Here is a 20,806-nt window from a genome sequence, read left to right as displayed (position 1 = left end):
GCCTTACCCCCATTTATGGAGAGGCTGCTCCCAAGTCTCGAACCCGAGACCTACCGCTCATGGGCGAAGACACTTGCCATCGCACCAAGTGCGACCTCTTAAAGAGGTGGGGGGGGATGCAACACGAGGACTTCCCAGGAGGTTACCCATCCTAGTACTACTCTCGCCCAAACTCGCTTAACTTCGGAGTTCTGATGGGATCCGGTGCATGTGAGTTGGTATGATCGCATCCAAGTAAAGGACAGGAAACCAATCTGTAGCCAGCTTGAAGAACTATATGCAACATGTAGCAGAGGAAAGATGCCGAAGTTCTTTTTAGTGCCTAAAAAAGTGGTTTCACAACAAAAAGCACTTGCTTAACGCGTCAAGTAACTGTTGAACAACATAAAAAGCAATGCCCTGATACAGGGATTTCATTTTCATATCCGCTATGACTAGTAAAGCGTTCTACGAGCCAGGGGAGGAACCCCTTTGAAACAAAACACTACAATCTACAAGATCCGGAAGTTCAATCAAAACTACAATACAATCGCTCAATGCAAAGACTTTAATCACTTGTGCTGCCTGCAGGAACAATTCTCAGTTCCTACATCAGCTGCAAGACATGGAGGCTGAACTTTCTCGTCGTACCAAGTTGAGCGCTTTTCAACTAGTTCATTTAAGAAATTGTCCAACTTTTCGATACTGACACTCGGCATCACCACAACATGTGCAATATTTCCTTGGCAAGCCAACTGCCACTTACGAACAAACTCTTCATCCTTAGGCCGCTCAAACACCACTGTGCTACTTAGCTCATTCAGCATGACACTGATTCTAGCATCACGGAGGCGGCCCTTCAAGTAGTGAGCATTTCTAAGACACTTCTGAACTTCTTTTTGGAACCCTGTGTAACCCTTTTTGTTAAGCGTGTACCATAAGAAAATAGGAGCATGACCGTTTCGGCTTCCCATGATTGTCGCATCCCTCGAAGCTAGGTATTCTACATTCCTTGAAAGGGCATTAATGTGCTCCAGCCTTGTTATCTGAACACCACAAGGCATTGGACATCCCACCAACTTGTGACCAGAAACGCTGACACTTCCAATGGGCTTCTTGAACGAAACTTTTGGTGCCTGCTCATCACCAAGCATATGAGAAACGGGAAGCATTGATCCAGAACAGAAAGTATGCGCATATCATAATGAGGAAGCAAAAGAAAATATTACTACAGCTATATCAGGCTAGCTTTTTGAATACAAGCGGACTCTAATCTCATCATACACTAACCGAGTTGGAAACAAACTTATAAAAACAATCATCTTCGAAGTCACAAGACGATTCAGTAAAAGTAGACTGCAAACATTAATTAATCCTACCCAATCAAAGATATCAGTGTCATTCAACTAGCCAAACTATGAAAAAGGATTATAAACTGTCAGGATCAACTATTAGAGCCAAATCAAGGCTCTCATTCTCAATTGCTGAGAGCAGATCAATCGGATGAGCAGGCTTTCACGAGCATAAATTACTAGCAACCAAAACATCCCCAACAAAAATTGCAATGTACGAAACACCAAACAGTTTGGAACCAAAGGAATTAATGGGAATAAGGCATAAGAGACATGTTCCTATCTACAACAACAACAACAAGAGTTGAAATGAGATGACATACAAGTTTGACAAAAGGCATCATAAGTCCAAATAATGCTCCATCGCAATGGATGTAGAAACGATCTTGCTTGAAGCCACATTCTTCAAGGGTCTTTATGACAAGATCCAAGTCGTCAACAGCTCCTTTGACAGTTGTTCCTGCACATCAAGCAACCCAATAAATCAACCAACCAACGAACCAGAGTCACAAATGTGCGCGCATATATTCGGTTGAGTTCAATTTGTGTCAACATGTGTCTCAACTCTTACACATACCTATATTAACGTTGATGATGGCCGGTTTATCCTGGTGAGCAAGAAGTTTAGTTTTAAAATCCGCACAATCAATCTCACCAGAGATCAGACAATCAATCTTTTCGCATTCCATTCTATACATTCTGGCCGCTTTAAATATTGAATAATGCGATTCTCGAGAGGCATACAGAATCCCATCTGGAAATACTTCTCTCCTGCAAGAATTCAATTGCATTGTACATCACATCCAACTGCTTTAGCCTTGTCATTAGATTAGTGTGCAAATAAATTAAGAGCAGATTCACACAAACAATTAATTAAACACTTAACATACCCAACTAAGACTCCATGAAGATTGCCTTCCGTGCCGCAATTGGTGATATACCCCCAATACTCATTCTTCTCAATCTCCCACAACCGAGCAAACCAATCGAGAACACCGACCTCGAACTGCCTCGAATGCACACCATAGTTGCTCTCGATAAACGGATCACCCAAATTGTTGATGGAGAAATGCTGAAGCTGCGCCAGAGCACCATAGTCGAAGTCCAAATTGTACGGATAACCTGCATTTCCAATCCCAACCAAAACCCACCATTCAGATTCAAGACTTTCGCTTTCCTTTAAAATTTAAATCGAAAAATCGCACAAACGAAGCTTACCGAGATGGTGCTTGGTCCTCTCGACGAGGGTTTTGCGGTAGCGAGCGAGGACGCTGGCCATGTAGGCGTCCTTGTCGCCCGTGAACTCGTCGTTGGGTTCAGGCTCCGTCACGGCGAGGCAAGTGGTGTGCACGTTCCGGCCGAGCACCATCTGTTTCTCCCGGGTGCCTTTGTGGTCCTCAGCCAATTTTCCAATGAGATCGCAGTCGGCGGTGCTGGTTACGACCGGAGGCAGAGGCTCCGTAACCACAGCCGTCGGATCGAAATCCTTGGATAACATCTCCACCGCCACAACTCCATTTTCGTGATCCATGCAACCTCTAATGCTGAAAGATTGAACGGTCGAGAGTTGGAGGAGCTGAAACACCAGAAGAGGGGGAGGAGAGTTTGGAAAGAGGGAGGGAGGGAAGAGCGTCGGTTTCTGTTTAGTATTTATAGCCGTTATTGGCGGTTGTGCTTTGTAATAAATATCGAGGAATTTTAGAGAATCTGTTGTGTAATATTTTGCCACGTATGAAATAATCAGTCTACGTACTCTTTAAAGTAATTGGCACACGCGTCCTAGTTTTCTAATTAGCAAAAATAAGAGGGACTTGGATCCTCTCATGAGCCCAAATCAGAGCATCCTCCTGACCAAAGAACTTGGGCCGTTAGATAAAAATTTAACGGTTACAAACAGGGGATCATTTTAAAGTTATAATAATTATAGCCGTTGAATTTTCATCCAACGGCTACAAATATGGGATCCCTTTAAAGTTATAATAATTATAACCGTTGGATTTTTATCCAACGGCCCAAATCCTTTGGTCAGGAGGATCCTCTCCTTGGGCTCAGGAGAGGATACAAGGAGAGGATCCAAGTCCCTCTTATTTTTGCTAATTAGAAAACTAGGACGCGTGTGCCAATTAGTTTTTTAAAAAATTGTAGCAACAATAACTCAATTCTAATCTAATTTGAGCAATATTCTCTTAACTAAAAATTCATTCCTTAACTTATCAAAACATGCAGTTATAGTTTTTTTCATCAACTCCGTCAAAATGATTTAGGTTGGAATAACTATTGCTATAATTGAGTTAAAGTAGAGAAAAATTTTCTCCAATTAGGTTAAAATTAAGGAATTATAGCTATAATTTTTTTTTTCATTTGGTTTTCTATATTTGTCCCTTGATTCTATTGCATATGCCTAACACGTAACTTATTTTTATGGAAATTCTAACAGAATTTACGAAAATGACCATAGCTTCAAGTTTGGATGAATTAATGGACCAATGATCATAGATTTTTAGCTAAAGGATCATTGCTCTAATTAAGTTAAAGTTGAGGGATCATTGCTACCATTTTTTTTATAATTTTTTTATTGTTTTTACTTTTTGTTTATTTATTTATTTAAGATATTATTGTTTTTTATTAAAATATATTTACAAAAGCGTAGGTATTTTTTTTAGATTTTTTATTTGTTTGAAATTTTAATGAAAAAAATAATTAAGTATTATAAAAGTTTCATCTTTTCTAAAGCAAAAAAAAAAAACGTTAAAAAAAATTTATACAAAATTAAGATGTGATGATGGTACGGTGAAATTTCACGTGATAGTATGTCGTGGGCTTTATATATACGCAAGATTTAAACGTTAAAAAAAATTTATACAAAATTTAATATTTAAACTTTTGGACCATTTATTGAAGAATTTTTAGTGTTCGTGTCACGTTACGCCACATATATTATACAATTAGTGAATTTTTCTTAAGGGTCTCTCAAATTGTGTAATTACATGTGGGGTACCACCCCGTGTTCTCACTGAAAAATCACTCCAACTAGTGTTACATTCAACAACAAAAAATGGTTATAATATAGGGAATTGTTAGTGGCACTCTAAACTTTCTATATTTAGAAGGAAAAGTACATTTGTGGGGAGTGAAGAATGAGATTTTTGAAGTACCAATACCAGTTATATATATATATATATATATATATATATATATATATATATATGAAAGTGTTATTGGTACTCCAAAAATCTCATTCGACACTCCCCACAAGTGTATTTTTTTTTTCTTCCAAATATTGAAAGTTTGGAGTGTAAAAATAAGATTTTTGGAGTGACAATAACAATTCTCTCTCTCTCTCTCTCTCTCTCTCTCTCTCTCTCTCTCTCTCTCTCTCTCTCTCTCTCTCTCTCTCTCTCTCTCTCTCTCTATATATATATATATATATATACACACACACTAGCCTCTCTGCACGCACTTGCGTGCGAGAGGCATTTTACATCACGGGCGCTACGCGCCCCTCAATGTGTATTGTGTTAGTTTTTTTTCCATTGTAATTGTCAATGTATATGGTTTAGAAAGTATGATATGGCTGCACATAACAGGAAGCAATAAATTTGAAGTTGTTAACATGGATACTCTCTCACACACAGCAGTGCCTATTACAGTATCCTCACACGCGTGCGAAATACACTTTTTTCATCACGACGCGCTACGCGCGACTTACGCATTTTAGATGTAATTATATGCAAGGATTGGTTCAATGTATAGAAACATAAAATAAAGACGATTATCATCTCTAATAATACAGGTAGTAATTTAAAGTATTTATCTAGAATTTGTAAAAAAAAAAAAAAGTAATAAATAACATAGAAGATCCTTATAACTTAGTTGCAACTAAAAGCTAAGTAAAAAGTATAAAAACAATCCAAGAACTTCAATTGGCCTTGATACACTTGACGGTTCTTCATATCATGAACTCATATCGCTGTCCTGTTGAAAATTTAATGTGTTCGGTTAGAATCAAATATTAGCATTATTTGTAATTGAATTGCACTAAAATTTGAAAACGGGAATTAAACATTAAAAGAAAGAATATAACCTTATGTTAAATCTGAGGGAAGCAAAATATCTTTTTACACAACATTCTTTGTGAAGACTCCTTCATGACCGTGTAATTCTCCTTTCTTTACCAAGACTTTTGTTGTAGACGCTAATACTCCTCTTGATAAAGCCACGTACAATTTTCCATGACTGAATACGTGATCTGGTAGATAAATACCCACATTTGGTATTGTCTGCCCTTGTGATTTATTTATAGTTAGTGCAAAACTCAATTTCACTGGAAACTGTTTTCTCATCATTTCAAATGGGAGTCATGCGCTTTCTGTGGTCTTTAAAGAGATTCTTTGGGCATGACCTTCCTTTTCTATTCTACTTACTGTGGAAAAAAAACTCCACCTGAAGCTTCCATGACATAATCTAACAAAAAGAAGAAAAATTTGCATCCAAAATGAAACTAAAAATGAAAGAGAAGGAGATACCTACCACTGGAGATACTTTTATTTGGAAACACTGTTTGGAAAGCAAAAGCAAGTACATGCTTAATATTGACCACGATGGCGTTGAAATCATTCAAATACGAAAAATGTAAAGTCTTAGCTCATGTGAAGTCTCCCAAAACGTCAATTTTATGTTTCATCCGTTAAAAATAATATTTTCTCATCAACTTGTTTGTACTTTTATTAATTAGAGTTTTGTTCTAAAGTAGGCATAAAAAGGTGATGCCTTTGACGGCATTCAAAGTAAATATTAAACACAGTAATGAAATGAGGGAAATACCTTAGTAATGTAGTAATTCTGTTTGTATTTCTGTTTCCTAATTCACTGCACCAAAGCCTATTTAACCAAAAAAAAATGAGGAGAACGTAGACAGGGAATTGATATTAGTAATGCAAACCACTAAATGAAACGCATATGTACCCACTACCGATTAATAGTCCAATTGTCCAAGTCTGTAAACCCTATTTAAGATTGCCAAAATGAAACTAAAAATGAATTATGGTAAGTATACATATATGCACGTCCAAGTTTGTAATCCCTATTTAAGCTTGACAGGACCAAAACGAATGAAGTTGAGAATAAAAGATTAAGATTGAGAGTTGAAAAGTTGTACCGAGGAAGACTCTTTTTCAACCTAACATGATGCTGTTATAACAATATTATGCCAGTAGAATGCAAACAGCAAGAGAATGATTCACCATAAAAACACAAAGCCCAAAAGGATTCACCATAAACTAGACCTAGGCTCTTGATACCACTTGAAGGAAAAAATTTGTCATAACTAAGAACATGTGAGAATATTTGAACACATATGCAAACTATTAACATATTAAAGTAGGCATGCATTCAAAACAATTCTAAAACCCATGACTTTCAAAGCCTAGTGAATGGTGAACCACAAGACTCTTTAACAACATTAAAGAGAATGAAGGATTTAGAGATTCATTACCCTTGAAGCTCATCCTTGTTTACACAAGGGATTCACCCAAGTGGAGGGCCTTCAAGTCACCTCCTAGCTTCTTGGATCCTCCTTATGATTTTCTACCTTTTGATGCTCCTTTGCTCCTTGAGGATGTGAGGAAAGGATCTCCAAAAACACCAAAGATTTGGTATCTCTAAGTCTCCACACCAAGGATGAGGTGTGAAGATGAAATAGATGACTTAGAGAAGAAAAGATTGCTAACTATATCTTCTCTAAGTGGCCGGCCTCCTTTAGAGAAAAAGAGAGAAAGTGCTTCTCATCTTTATCTCAAGAAAACCCTAATGAGGTAAAAGCTATAAAGATGCTTTTATATCTCTTTTCTTAGGTGAGTAGTAAACTTGCAATTAAACAAAACTTCCCACTACCCTTGCTATGGCCGGCCATCTTAAGTGATTGGGCTATTTGCCCATATTTGTTTTAGTTGTCATACAACTTAAACATAATGGGCCTAGTGGACCAAACCCTTCTGGACCCCGAAGCCCAAAACTAACTTAAAAGCCCAATACGAACCTTTTGTAAAATTAATTAACTAATTAATTAATCTTGACCAATTAAACCATTTAATTGCTTATCCATCTCATTTTTATTTCTTCACTTTCATCCTTACTCGGTGTACGATCCATTAGGTTCCAATTAGCGAGGCAGTGGGCGATTGTTACTCTTAACGATCGATTGTGAATTGAAATAACATTTCAATTCTCCCTTTGTTGAAGATTAGTGTTTGCTAATCTTCAGGGCTTCCACAAACCATGAGTGACACCTAGCAGTATGTTATGGCTACCCAAGCTAAGTAGAAGTGGTTGGAGAACCTATCCAGTTATAATTACAATGCAATATGGTCCTTCTCTAATACAATACTCTTAATCACTTTGTTTGAGTGATAGTTTGTTTCATGTCTACTATCCAATGTGATACTTCTTTATATGATTCAATTGAATATGATTTGGAACATACTTCCTAAGTCATATTCGTATACTTTGGCCAAAGACTCCAAATCATATCTTAGAGTATTCTCCTTCCACCATGGAAGGTTAGAGATCCCTTGTTGTGCATTCATATGCCTACATGACTAGATAGCTTGACCCCAACAATGCCGTGGACACTCTCGATGGAATGCCTTTGACATGATCAAAGATCAAGGACCTAACCATTAGACATCTATGATGTCTCAGGTTAAAGGACTACTTTGCATATTGCAACTAACGAGTTCTTACATGACATGTATGTTCGAACTCTCTTTTAATCGTTGTTCAGTGTACTCGATTACTCTTTCGAGCACCTATGTGTTTGTCTTAGTGTCCAAAACTAAATGACTTGAGACTAGTCATACTCACGCTTGAGTTGACATAACACATACTAACATTAGCGGATTGTCAATGCCCAATTGGCAATCCTATGGCTAGGAACATTTTAGGAATGAACATAAGAGAAATGTCTCGTTAATCTAACTTACTTAAATCACTTATCTCTTATATCAAATACATTCCTTGGATTCCCTTATTGCTTAAACACATGATACAATAAATAGTGATTAACAATAAGTTTTGCCCTTTATTAAACATATAATAGTTTAATACAATAAGTATTCCAAAAGCTATTACATCAAATGAGTGGCTTTGTGGGCATACTTCCAACAGGCCCATGATAGGCTATGAGGCCGTCTTGGTAGCAAAAAGCGAGCCCTGTGCTAGGCTCAGGGTAGTAGTCTGGCGCTGCAGTTCTGGGCTAGGTGCAAGCGGCTTCTCGGGGGCATAAAGACAAGGTGGAGTCACGGCTCATGCTATAGGCTGAGCCACCATCGTTGTCCCACTTGGCAGCTATCTTCTAGTGTTCATAACAGCATGTTGCATTGCCTTTCAGTGAACATAGGCAAAGGTTTGTTCAACGAACTGAAGGGCTTAGTTCGTAGAATATCACTATGAATTTTATTAAACATCTCATCCAATCCATTAAGTAAAGTATACACATGATTCGTTTGAACAATTTTACTATAAATTTCAATATCAGTACCACACTTCATTGAATTGGATCAATAATAATCAATCTCTTGCCACAAAGATTGAAGATCACTATGGTATGTCTCCACCGTCTGTCTTGCCTCATACGAGAGGCCTTTAGGTAAGATAGTAAACTTGAGATATACCGAAACCGTCATAATATGTGCGAGCAACTACGTCCCACACTTCTTTCACCATTGGTAGTCGAAGAACATACCTAATTAAATTGGGTTCCATAGAATTGATGAGCCAACCTTTCATGATGGCATTCTCCGTATGCCATTTGGTTAAGGCTGGATCGTCGGTAAAGGGTTGGGGATTACTCCCAAACAAGTAGCCCAACTTGACTTTGCCAACAACAAACATCTCAACAATTTGAGACCAAACTCCATAATTGGCATCATTGAGTTTGATGCCAATCAAAGCCATAGAAGAATCATGATGAACAATTTGTGGTAAATATGGAGTAAGTTTCATGGGAGGGTCGGTTAGGGTTGTAGTGTTTAGGATAAGGGCAGTATCGGTTAGGATGGGGTTGTTGATTTCAGCATGGAGTGGTGGTAGGTTCTCCATGGGAAGGCTGTGTTTGCTTGAGGGAACGAGCAAAGCAGAAATCCTAGGATCTCTGCTCTGATACCATGCTAATTAAGACTTATCTTGGGGTTTAATTCTATGTATTATTCTTCTCTCCAATGAGGGAAATATATATTGTACAAGATTGATTTAGAAGGGAGAAACATAAAATAATATCTACCATAATCACATCCTGATTACAAGAACACAAACGGGCAACTAACTAATTACAAAGGTTAACTCTCTCCAACAGAAGGTACATTTTACATTGGGTTTGTCACATATATAAAACTGGGATAATCGTCTATTCACCAAGGTGCTGAACTATGTTCCTGATTGGTCTCATTCACTTCCAACTCAATGTCAGATACAGAAACGATGTAACCATTGCTGCACTTATAAGTTGGTTGCTCCTATTTCTACATTGTCGTCCGTACGTGGATCTTTTGATATCCCTAATTAATATAATGTTATTGTGTTCATTGTGTGTGCGTTAGCTGTGGGATCTCACTTATTTGGAGTTTGGAGAGTTAAAAGATGACAAATAAATCGCATATATGATACATACATACATATATATATATATATATATATATAGGGTTTAGGATATATTCAAAACTAATTAGCGATGTTAGATTTTAGGGTTATATATATTTTGTTTAAATTTCATACACCACATTGGCAATGTGATGAAAGGGTTGTGATCAACAGTCATTATTATTGCTGTCTTCTAAGCAATAATAAACCATTAATATGTTGTGGCTTATATTTGACTGACAGGGAGAGAGAGGGTCGGCGGCACAGAGAGAATAGAGAAAGATGTGTTTGTAGGGTTTTGTAATGTGTTATTCCCTATATGCAGTGCCTTTATTTATAGTAATAAGAGAGAGAAGAAATATTCTCCTCCAAGGAATACAAGTCTTAATAGGAAAGAATAACTAGAATCAAATATAATCTAGGATTTACACAATCACACTTAAATAAGAAGTTTATAACACTCCCCCTTAACTGTGTAAATACTCAAGTAAATTTGGCATCATGTAGAGGTTGAAGAAGTCGACTCGTCGACACTGATTCTGGGAACACGTTATTCTCAATAAGATAGGAACTTGCATAAGGACGTAAATCTCACAAAAAAACCTATGGTTATGATAAAAACCCGAGTAGGGACAAAATCCATAGTCTAAGGAAAAATGTGTGAGAAATGCAAAGTCAAATGAAACATCTATAGGATGTCATCAAGGATATGCTCCTAATCGTAAGGAAAAAAGTACATTAAGATCAAGCAAGTACACTTTAGGATACTCCCCCTGAGTTTGACATAATTCCAAAGAGAACTAGCAATGTTACAACTCAGAAAGTTTAGGTATACCAATTCCTTGAACAAGCTTCTGAAATGTCGCCTTTAGTAGTGATTTGGTGAAGATGTCGGCCAAATTTTCTTGTGAACGGATTTGCATGACTTCAATCTTCTGATGCTTTTGTTGTTGATGTGAGAAGAAGAACTTCGGCCCAATGTACTTGGTGTTGTCTCCTTTGATGTAACCCTTCTTGAGCTATTTGATGCATGCTATGTTGTCTTCATAGATCGTTATCGGGACATCAACGACGAGGTAAATATCACATGAGCTTTGAATATAGCCCACAACTACTCTTAACCAAAATCATTCTCGAGTTGCTTCGTGTAAGGAGAGAATTTCAGCATAGTTAGACCAAATGGAAACTAAGGTTTGTTTAGTGGTGCCTCCAACGGTAAAGACATAATCCCTTTGAGAATGCGCCTTGTGGATCAGATAAGTATCCTGCATAAGCATAACCAACAAGGCAAGAATCGACTCGAGATAAGAAAGGTGCAGCATCACTCGAGGATCTGTAAAGATAAAAGAAGCCCAAATCTATAGCACCCTTAAGGTAGTGAAAAATGTCTTTAACATCAGTCAAGTGTCTACATGTTGGTGCGTTACTGTATCTTGCTAAAAGATTAACAATGAAAGAGATGTCGGGTCTAGTGCATTGAGTTAAGTACAATAAAGTGCCTATCGCACTTAGATAAATAACTTCAGGCTCTAAAATCTCTTCATCATCCTCATTCGAACTACTATATGAGTACTTGAAGGCTTCACTTTATCCTCGTTAAAGCGGTGCAACACCTTCTAGGTGTAGTTCGATTGATGTACAAAGATTCCATCCAAATGGTGCTTTATCTCAAGACTGAGACTGAATCAAGTCTTTCCAAGATCTTTCATCTCAAATTCCGACTTCAGGTGCGCAACAATTCTCACGAGCTCTTTAGGAGTTCCGATGAGATTTATGTCATCGACATATACTGCAACAATCGCAAAACCAGAATATGACTTCTTAATGAACACACAAGGACATAGTTCATTGTTCACATATCCCTGACTAGTTAAATACTCACTCAAACGGTTATACCACATTCTTCCAGATTACTTTAAATCTTAGAGTAAACTCCTCAACCGAATTGAGAACGTGTTCCAGGGTTTGGAAATATTTGATTCGTCAATGTATGTCCTTTGGGAACTTTTATATAAATTTTCGTATCAAAATCCTTATAGAGATACGCAATTACTACGTCCATCAATTGCATACTCAGTTTTTCGAAAACTACCAAACTGATAAGGTAGCATAAAGTACTCACAACCATAACGGGTGAATAAGTTTCATTATAGTCAATCCTGGGGCATTGTGAAAAGCCTTGTGCAACAAGACAAGCTTTGTAACGCACAATTTTGTTCTTCTCATTATGCTTCCAAACGAAAACCCATTTGCAGCCAACGGGCTTCACATGTGGAAGAGTATGAGCTATAGGTCCAAACACCTTACGTTTCACAAGCGAATCAAGTTCGACTTGGATTGCTTCTTTCTAGTTTGACCAATCTGCTCTACGTTGACATTCATCAACGGAACGGGGTTCAATGTCATCGTTCAACATGGTCTCAGTAGCTATTGCATATGCTAATGCATCATCGACGATCATCTCATTTCTACGCCAAACATCATCCAAGCTAACATAATGGGCCAAAATCTCACGATTCTTGGGAGGTGGATTCGTCTATTTAAGGATGTTTCCGTAATCTAGAATTTCCTCATGAGTTAGATACAATGAGAAGGCGACAATCGAATTCACTCAAGGCTCTTCAGGTGCCTGTGTCATGGGTTTCGGGGTGTGAATCCTTGGAACCAAGAGGCCTGCCATTCTTTTGTGTAAGGGCAGATGATTGGCTAGCCGCTAATGTACGTAGATCGGCCAAAATGGCGTTTCGGGCCTCCAAGAAGGAAATTCGTCATACATTTGGTACATCCATCTTTGCAGGCACATTCGCAGTTGGAATATGTGATCTTGTCACTTGCGTTAGATCGGTAAAAGCATATGACATGCTCTGAGCTATGATCTGAAGATCTAATATGTGTTGCACTTCAGTTTCTGACTGAGCGGTGCGGGGATCTAAATGAGACAAAGTGGGAGTCATCCACGATAATTTGCGTCGTTCTTCTGGAACATTGACCTTTTTATCTCCCCCTAATGACAGGAAGATTGTCTTATTGAAGTGACAATCCGTGAAACGAACGGCAAACAGATTGCCTGTTAAAGGTTCTAAGTAATGAATTATTGAAGGAGAATCATATCCGACATAGATTCGCATCCTTCGTTGAGGCCTCATTTTTTTTACGTAAGGGCAGCTAAATCAGCACATAGACCGCACAACCAAAAACTCGCAAATGCGATATTTCAGGTTCATATTCAGTAACCAACTGAAGAGCGTTATATGGTTGGGTCGCAGCAGGCCTCATATGGACCAACATGGCTGCGTGCAATATTGCATGGCCTCAAGCAGCGATCAGAAGCTTGGTACGTATGACCAACGATCGAGCAATCATTTGCAAGTGCTTAATGAATGCCTCTGCCAAGCCATTCTGAGTGTGAACATGAGGTACTAGATGTTCAACTTCAACCCAACCGACATGCAATAGTCATCAAAAGTTTTAAATGTGAATTCTCCAGCGTTATCCAATCGAATATATTTGATCAGATAATCAGGATAGTGAGACCTAAGCTTGATAACTTGAGCCAACAGTTTGGAGAATGCATCGTTTCTTGTGGACAACAAGCACACGTGTGACGAACGTGTGAAAGCGTTAACCAAAACCATAAAATAACTAAATGGTCCGTAGTGAGGGTGAATATGTCCACCAATATCCCCTTGAATCCTTTGTAGAAAAATAGAAAGATTCGAACGAATCTTGTCATAAGAAGGCTTAATAATAAGCTTTTCCATAGAGCAGGTTTGACAAGCGATTCCTTTAATCAAACCTAAACTTCGAGTTAATGGGTGCTAGTGTGATAATTTGGGGATATAGTGCATCGATGTTTGTCCAGGGTGTCCCAAACGATCATGCCAAAGTGTAATTTCATGCGCGGTCCTAGAGGTAGGGCTGGCCACATAGTGGCTTTCTATAGGGCATATAGTCGTAGTATATAGACCACTAGAATACGCTTCTGGCCATATTCGTAGGAAGTGATGCGCATAAATTTAACTCCATTTTCTACACAGGTTTCAACATGGTAATTATTATCTCTAATGTCATTGAAACTTAATAATGTTCTTCCGAAACACGGAGAATAAAGTGCATCATCAATGGTCAAAATTGTACCATTAGACAACATTATATGTGCCTTACCGTATCATTCGATCAGGTTGGATGGGCCTAAGAGGTTTGTCAGAGGTGCATTCTTAGGTATGAAGTTAGTGAAATTGATGCATTCACGCAAAACGGTGTGCGTGGTTGCGCTATCTACCAGACAACTAATTTTCCCACTAGTCACACCTAGAAATAAAATTAATTTGAATTGGTCATATGCATAAAAGTTCTTAAAACAAATATCCATTCAAAATAATTTAAGTATTCAAAGGTAGTAATTAATTAAACAAAAAAACAAGGGGGGTTCGGCCACTAGGTGGAATTCGGCTCCATTGTCTAAATTTCAACTAGAAAATAGTTTATGTCTAAGATTCTAATCTTCTATAGGGGTAGTATCCTCCTAAAAGTCATAAACCTTTATCTTGGTACTCTTTGGTTCATCCACTTGCACAATGTTTGATTCAAACTTCTTACGACAAGAATTATATTCAGCTACAACCTTCTGGGGAGCTCGGCAAACACGGAACCAATGGTCCTTTGAACCACATCAATAGCAAATGCCCACATCCATGGTTTTAGGTGCTTTACCCTTATTCTTGAAGTTTGGGGCTTTGGGAGCGAGGTTAGGGCGCTTCTGGGCTCAGTTTCCTTCCTTAGATGGGCCTTGGCTCTGTTGACCTTGATGGGGTGACTTCTGGCCGCCCCTACCACGCTTATTTTGGTATTTTGGGTGTTTGTTTGTGTTATAATGTGCTTCAAGCACATTAGTCACCCCAGTAGGCCGAGCTTGATGATTTAAAATTTTTCATCAATAGTTGATTCTGCTTTTCAATGATAATAAAAATAGAGATCAAATCCGAAAACTTAGTGAACTTATGTGCCCTATATTTTTGCTGCAGGACAATATTAATAACAGAGATGGTCGAATAGGTCTTCTCCAAAAGATCATATTCGATCAAGGTCTTGTTATAGAACTTGAGAAGTGATCGGATTCAACAAACTTCATAATTATATTCATTCACAGACTTAAAGTCTTGGAAGTGAAAATGCTACCTGTCATGTCTTGCTTCAGGTAAGAAGATGTCCTTTTGGTGATCCAAGCGATTAGCCAAAGTAACCCAGAGTGCTCGTGAATCCTCCTCAGCAAGGTACTCGGTTTGTAGTGCGTCATGAATATGTCTTCGGATGAAGATCATGGCAATGGCTTTCTCTGCTTCGCCAACCGAGCTATTCGTCTCATCTTCAATGGCGGGATGCAAATTATTTACGGTGTGGTAGAGTTTCACATCTTGGACCCACTTAAGGTAGTTTCATCTAGAGACCTCCAAAGTAGTAAAGTCGAGTTTGTTCAAATTCGACATGTTCCTATCACAAAATAAATGGACAAGATGTGGTTAGTGTAATGGAGAAAAAAAAAATCATTCATATAGGAGTAGAACATTCAGGTTCTAATAGACATGTATTGGTTTAAATTTACATGAAAAAGCTTCGGGGTTTTCATGGGTGATTTTTTTAAGGAAAACTTTAGGTTTTCAAACAAGGCATGTTTTAAGAAACTTCAGGTTTCGAAATAATTATGAACTTCAGGTTCGTATGTTCCTGCAGATAAACGCAAATATATATATAGAAATATGCGACAATAAAATATGCAAATAAAACTTCAGGTCTATAATTATAATTGAATTAATTATTTGGACTTCGGGCCAAATTTAGAATGTGGATGAAAAAATTATAAAACCCATAAGGCCTAAAAAATAGGCATTTAAACTCGAGGCCCAAAATAATAGGCTAAAGCCCACGAGTGGGTTGAGTAATTTGAGAACTATGAGGTCCAGACCCAAAAACTGGGCTAAGGTTAGGTATGGGCTGATCAATCCTAAAAATAAATTTGGGCTGCAAGCCTAAGGTAGAAAAACGAGCTACAAAAAGGCCGGGCCCAAAGCATAGGCCCAAACATAGGGCTGATCAGGTGCAGTGGGGAACACGAATACCCCAACAAGGCTGGGATCCGGTGCAGCACAGACATGCATACACCAGCAGAGGCTATGATTGTGTGTGACGCGATGCATGGGTGAAACGGTATGAGCCCAGAAGGGCTCAATTGGTTCTCGGGCCGGGTTATCACCAAAGCCCAAAGGGCTAGTGATGTGGATCAAGATGATAGGCACAAGCATGCCCAATAAAAAGGCGATGTGCGAGATGGACCAAAGGAATCTGAGGTCCTTAGGGCTTGGGTTTGGATCTTCATGCCACCCCAGCTGCGCTAGGTGTGGGGATCTGCTAGAGATGGTCAATGGCGCCACTTCAGGTGGTGTTCCATGGTCAATGCAAGTTGTGGTTCATTAAAGAACCAAGATTTGACGACGGAGGGTGAACCTCAATGTCGGGAGTGGTGAGAACCGAAGGGATTTGAGTGAATCCTACATAAATAACTCACGAAATTCTTCTGGAATTTCGAAGATCGTTGGTGAAAACGATGAGTTCTATCTAAATCACACGACTGCCGGTCGTGTTTTCGTCGAAAAAATCGACCGTGGGAAGAAGGACCTGGGCTTCAGGCCAAGGGTTTCAGATTGGGATGATGGTGCCTAAAACGCACTGTTTGGTTCTGAGCTTGCTACCTCGAAATCCATGACCTAGGTTGCTGGCAGCTTGCATGACATCGCGACATGGAGCTGGCGATGTTAAGGTTTTACGAAACCCTTTTTTTTTCTTTCAAATTAATTCAACATATAATTTAATGCATGAGCATATAAATGATGCAATTCATGACAATATCAATTCACATAATTCAACAATTATGAATATAATGCATACACAATTTATGTAGAATCTAAAATTTGAAAAACGTATAGTTGGGTTATGTATTACGGTGAATGTTCATGCTATCAGGGCTGCAAAAATATCGAGATAAAAATAGTTGTTTTGAAATAACAGGATTGCGTGATGATATTGATGAACTGGTTTGATGTAGAAAACTTTCACGTCAGATTCCTAAGCGCAGTAGTATAAGCGTGCTAATAACGTGTTGTGGCCTATATTTGACTAACAGGGAGAGAAAGGGCCGGCGACACAGAGAGAGAATAAAGAGAGATGTGTTTGTAGGGCTGTGTAAAGGATGTGTTATTTCTCCTGCGCAATGCCTTTATTTATAGTAATAAGAGAGAAGAAATCCTTCACCTCCAAGGAATACAAGTCCTAATATGAAAGAATAACTAAAATCAATCTAATTTAGGATTTACAAAATCACACTTAAATAAGAAATTTATAACATAATATTAATATTTAAAGAGAATAATAGAAGGATTGATAATAAAATTAAAGAAAAATTTATGATTCAAGCTTTAACTAACAAATCAAACTTATGCATATCTTATAAAAAGATACAAGTTGTTCACGGGCTTATGCACCGAAAAAGAAGTCCTTAGTATAATTGTTCAAGCTAAGTTCGTTTTACTAATAAACCGAGTTGGAACGAGGCAAATCAAGAGGCTTGTAATTACTCGTCTCCTTTTTCTTGTGAATTTTTGGATCATAGCCATCGGCCGCCCATGATCACTCTTACAAGTGGACACTATTGCCATTAGGAAAAGACATATTTTCATTAAATTATATTTTGATTTGGTCATTCATCAGCTGCATGCGTTTAGACTTGATCCAGAAGTAAGAACCCAATTAAAAAAAAAAGAATTTAACGAAAAGTTCTCAGTACTGTTCATTTTATCTAAAAATCACATTTTTATACTAAACAGTCAATCTTGGTACTATTCATTTTACCCTTTATTTTGTCCTTATCGTTAAAACTCAAAGTTTTCAAATCATTTTCATTAGTTTTCCTATTAAAAAATCCCTAATTTTCAGTCAAAAAAACCATCAAGGCATGAGAGATATTTTAGTGTATTCAGAATATTATGTGGTACATCACGTATCATAATATAAATAGAGAGATAATAAAAGTATACCTTCAAATGAGATATATCAACCCTATTATCTATTTATATTATAGCACATGCTATACCACTTTGTGTTTCAGATGTACTGTAATCTCTCCAAATAATTTGGTATTTCCACATCTTCCAATGCTTCTCTTTTCTGGTTGATATGCATGCATTTTTCACGTGTCTTGAGTTTCAGTGTTTTTTCGTGTCATCTTTGTTTCAGTTGTTTTATATTTGTTTATCTTAATTAGATTCGCGTTCATTGATAAACATTTGAACAATATTAAAATATTTGTATCGATCGTGTGTCATCACTTTGGCCACCATTGAAACTCTTTCACCCAGGAATGAAGAAAGTTGGGAATTTATCATAAAATTCATTGGTAATATGAGAAGTAGTTTAATCTACTTATAAGTTCATGTAAGGTCGCTCCTTCTATTAATGTGAGATTCATTCTCAACACGTCTCCTCACGTATATCAAATTTTCAAACCTAACACGTGAACAATACAACAGAGTGATATGGAGCATATGTGGCCGTTTGGCTTCACATGGGGGATAACTTGTTCTGATACCATGAAGAAGTCAAGGTCCACCACAAAATTAATTGGCAATATGACCCATACAATGTCCTTCCTCCCATCATTATGTGGTCACATATTTTTTACCTCACCTCCTAATACAACCCTAATAGTAGACCTCGCAGTTTCTGACACGACACGGTGACACAATACGAAAATAACAGGTTTCGGGTCAACATGATAACTTATCGGGTGATCCATTAAGAACCCGTTATACACGTTGGTAACCCGTTTCAACCCGTTAAGAAAAAAATTATTTTGATAATTTTAAAGTTTAATTACTAAAAGATTTATTATAAAATACAATAGTCATATTAATATATACAATATATTCTATATTAAATATATAGTTTTGTATTATTATTCTATATAAGTTTTAAAAAAAAGTTTGTCATTATCTATTTTTTATTATGAGAGTTCCTTATTATCATTACTAGGATAAATTTTACTTAACTTGTTATTATCCAAAATTAAAATAAACTAATATAGTATTTGTATAGGCAACAACTAAGAAGACATACATACAAGTATGAAAAATGTGAAAGAATATATAATGTCACACCCCGGATCTGGGGTCGGTAAAAAAAATAACCCCGCACCCAACGCGCAAGTAAAAGTAAAATAAATAAAAGGAAATTGACACGGGTTGAAAAATGAACTCCTCTTATTAAAATAACTCAAAAACCTTACATGGTGTACAAAAATAATAAATTAAAATCCCTAAACTTCTCCTCAATCACAACCTCAGCTCTTCCAACACCTGTCTTGCCAAATAACTCATCTGTAAAATAATAGGTGAGGGGTGAGCAACAACCACCGTCGCTCAGTGAGTAGAATATGTAATATGTCAGTCAAGCAATGCCATTTTAATCACACTATAAAATAGGATAATAATATCAAAGCTTTAACCACGTAATTTCATATCACATCATCCCTTTACGTGTTCATTACATCCTTCATAAATTGTAACTCACCACGTGACCCCTACTGGCATTTCCGCCCTAATGTCCCCGTGTGCAGTTTACATTTATCCCTCGAATTAATGCAACACTAAAGTTCTCATGCTCCATGAACATGTCCAAATAATCCACATATCACCATATTAATAATTCCAAAAGCATTTCAACAAATCCAACATGCTTGACTTAAAATAGATAGAGATTTATAAATAGATAAAACCCACAATAGTTCGTGGTTTTCATTTATCAGAAAATAAGAATATTTTGAAACACATTACATAAACCACTCACCTCGATAATCCAAGTTTTGGCAAGACAACCCAACTAACATCTCCGCACACCTCAAACTAGCTTTCCCCTTTTCTTTTCTTTCTAAGCTCTCACTCTAACGTATATATAAGTATGTATGTATGTATATATATACCCCAATCTCTACGTAATGCATGCATTGCATGCTTCTGTGGTTTCAAAAGAATGGAGCTTTTGCTCCTACTTATAGGGGATTGAAGTCGGCTATAATTAATGTTAAATGCATGACTAAGCCTTTCAATGAAGTGGTGGCAGTAGAATGTAAGAAATCATCTAGGATATTGACAGCTACATGCAAGACGTGTTCCACTTAAGTTGGAGGTCTCATGAACATGGGTTACCAAGTATAAGAGTCATCAAATTGTAGGTGCAGGTGTCAAATGCAGGGATTAAGCATGCAACACGTATAAGTTAATAGCTGTATACGAACATCACAATAGAGTGCACAATAAGCACTCGTAATGATTGCTAAAGTGATGAGAATGATGAAATGGAAGGTGGTGCTGTCAGTTTGCATGAAGTGAGAAGAGCAGGTGTTGCATTCGTAGGAATGCTTGAGGTAGATTGACAAGTGGTATAGTAAAAATGAATGGGTGGATCAAGTGAGTCTAATGAGTCAAAATAAAAATAACACATGTAACAAAAACCCACAAATATACTATTATTTAAAAATAATAATTATAGTAAATATACATTTTTTTTTAAATACGGGTTTTCAGATCGTGATTCATCATTATTCCTCCATGAGTAGATAATGGTTACATTTACATTATAGTTTAGATTTTTAAAATCCTCCGAACCTTCATGAATAATATTATTATTTGAGGGAAAAATTAATAAAATTAATAATAATTATTGTAGAAGTGTAAAAAAATGTAAAAAAAATAAGAAAAAATTAGTATCCGGTCCCTAGTTCTTACTGTTCATTG

General features: G+C 37.3%; 1 protein-coding gene and 1 non-coding gene across 2 annotated transcripts; both read right to left on the bottom strand.

The window, feature by feature from the left end:
* Positions 1-113: 113 nt before the first annotated feature.
* Positions 114-232, bottom strand: LOC126624843 (5S ribosomal RNA). Its single transcript, XR_007624235.1, has one exon. It is a non-coding gene; the product is annotated as a 5S ribosomal RNA (ribosomal RNA).
* Positions 233-387: 155 nt separating this feature from the next.
* On the bottom strand, positions 388-2,973 carry LOC126621901 (serine decarboxylase-like). The gene is made up of 5 exons (XM_050290521.1): positions 2,550-2,973; positions 2,222-2,453; positions 1,909-2,102; positions 1,655-1,791; positions 388-1,115 (listed from the first exon to the last, which is right to left on the bottom strand). Exons 1-5 carry the CDS (start codon positions 2,860-2,862, stop codon positions 552-554), a joined length of 1,440 nt encoding a protein of 479 aa, XP_050146478.1. The 5' UTR covers positions 2,863-2,973; the 3' UTR covers positions 388-551.
* Positions 2,974-20,806: the final 17,833 nt, after the last annotated feature.

The sequence above is a fragment of the Malus sylvestris genome, chromosome 5, assembly GCF_916048215.2.
Source record: "Malus sylvestris chromosome 5, drMalSylv7.2, whole genome shotgun sequence".
NCBI lineage: Eukaryota > Viridiplantae > Streptophyta > Magnoliopsida > Rosales > Rosaceae > Malus > Malus sylvestris.
This window is presented reverse-complemented; position numbering and strand designations above follow the sequence as displayed.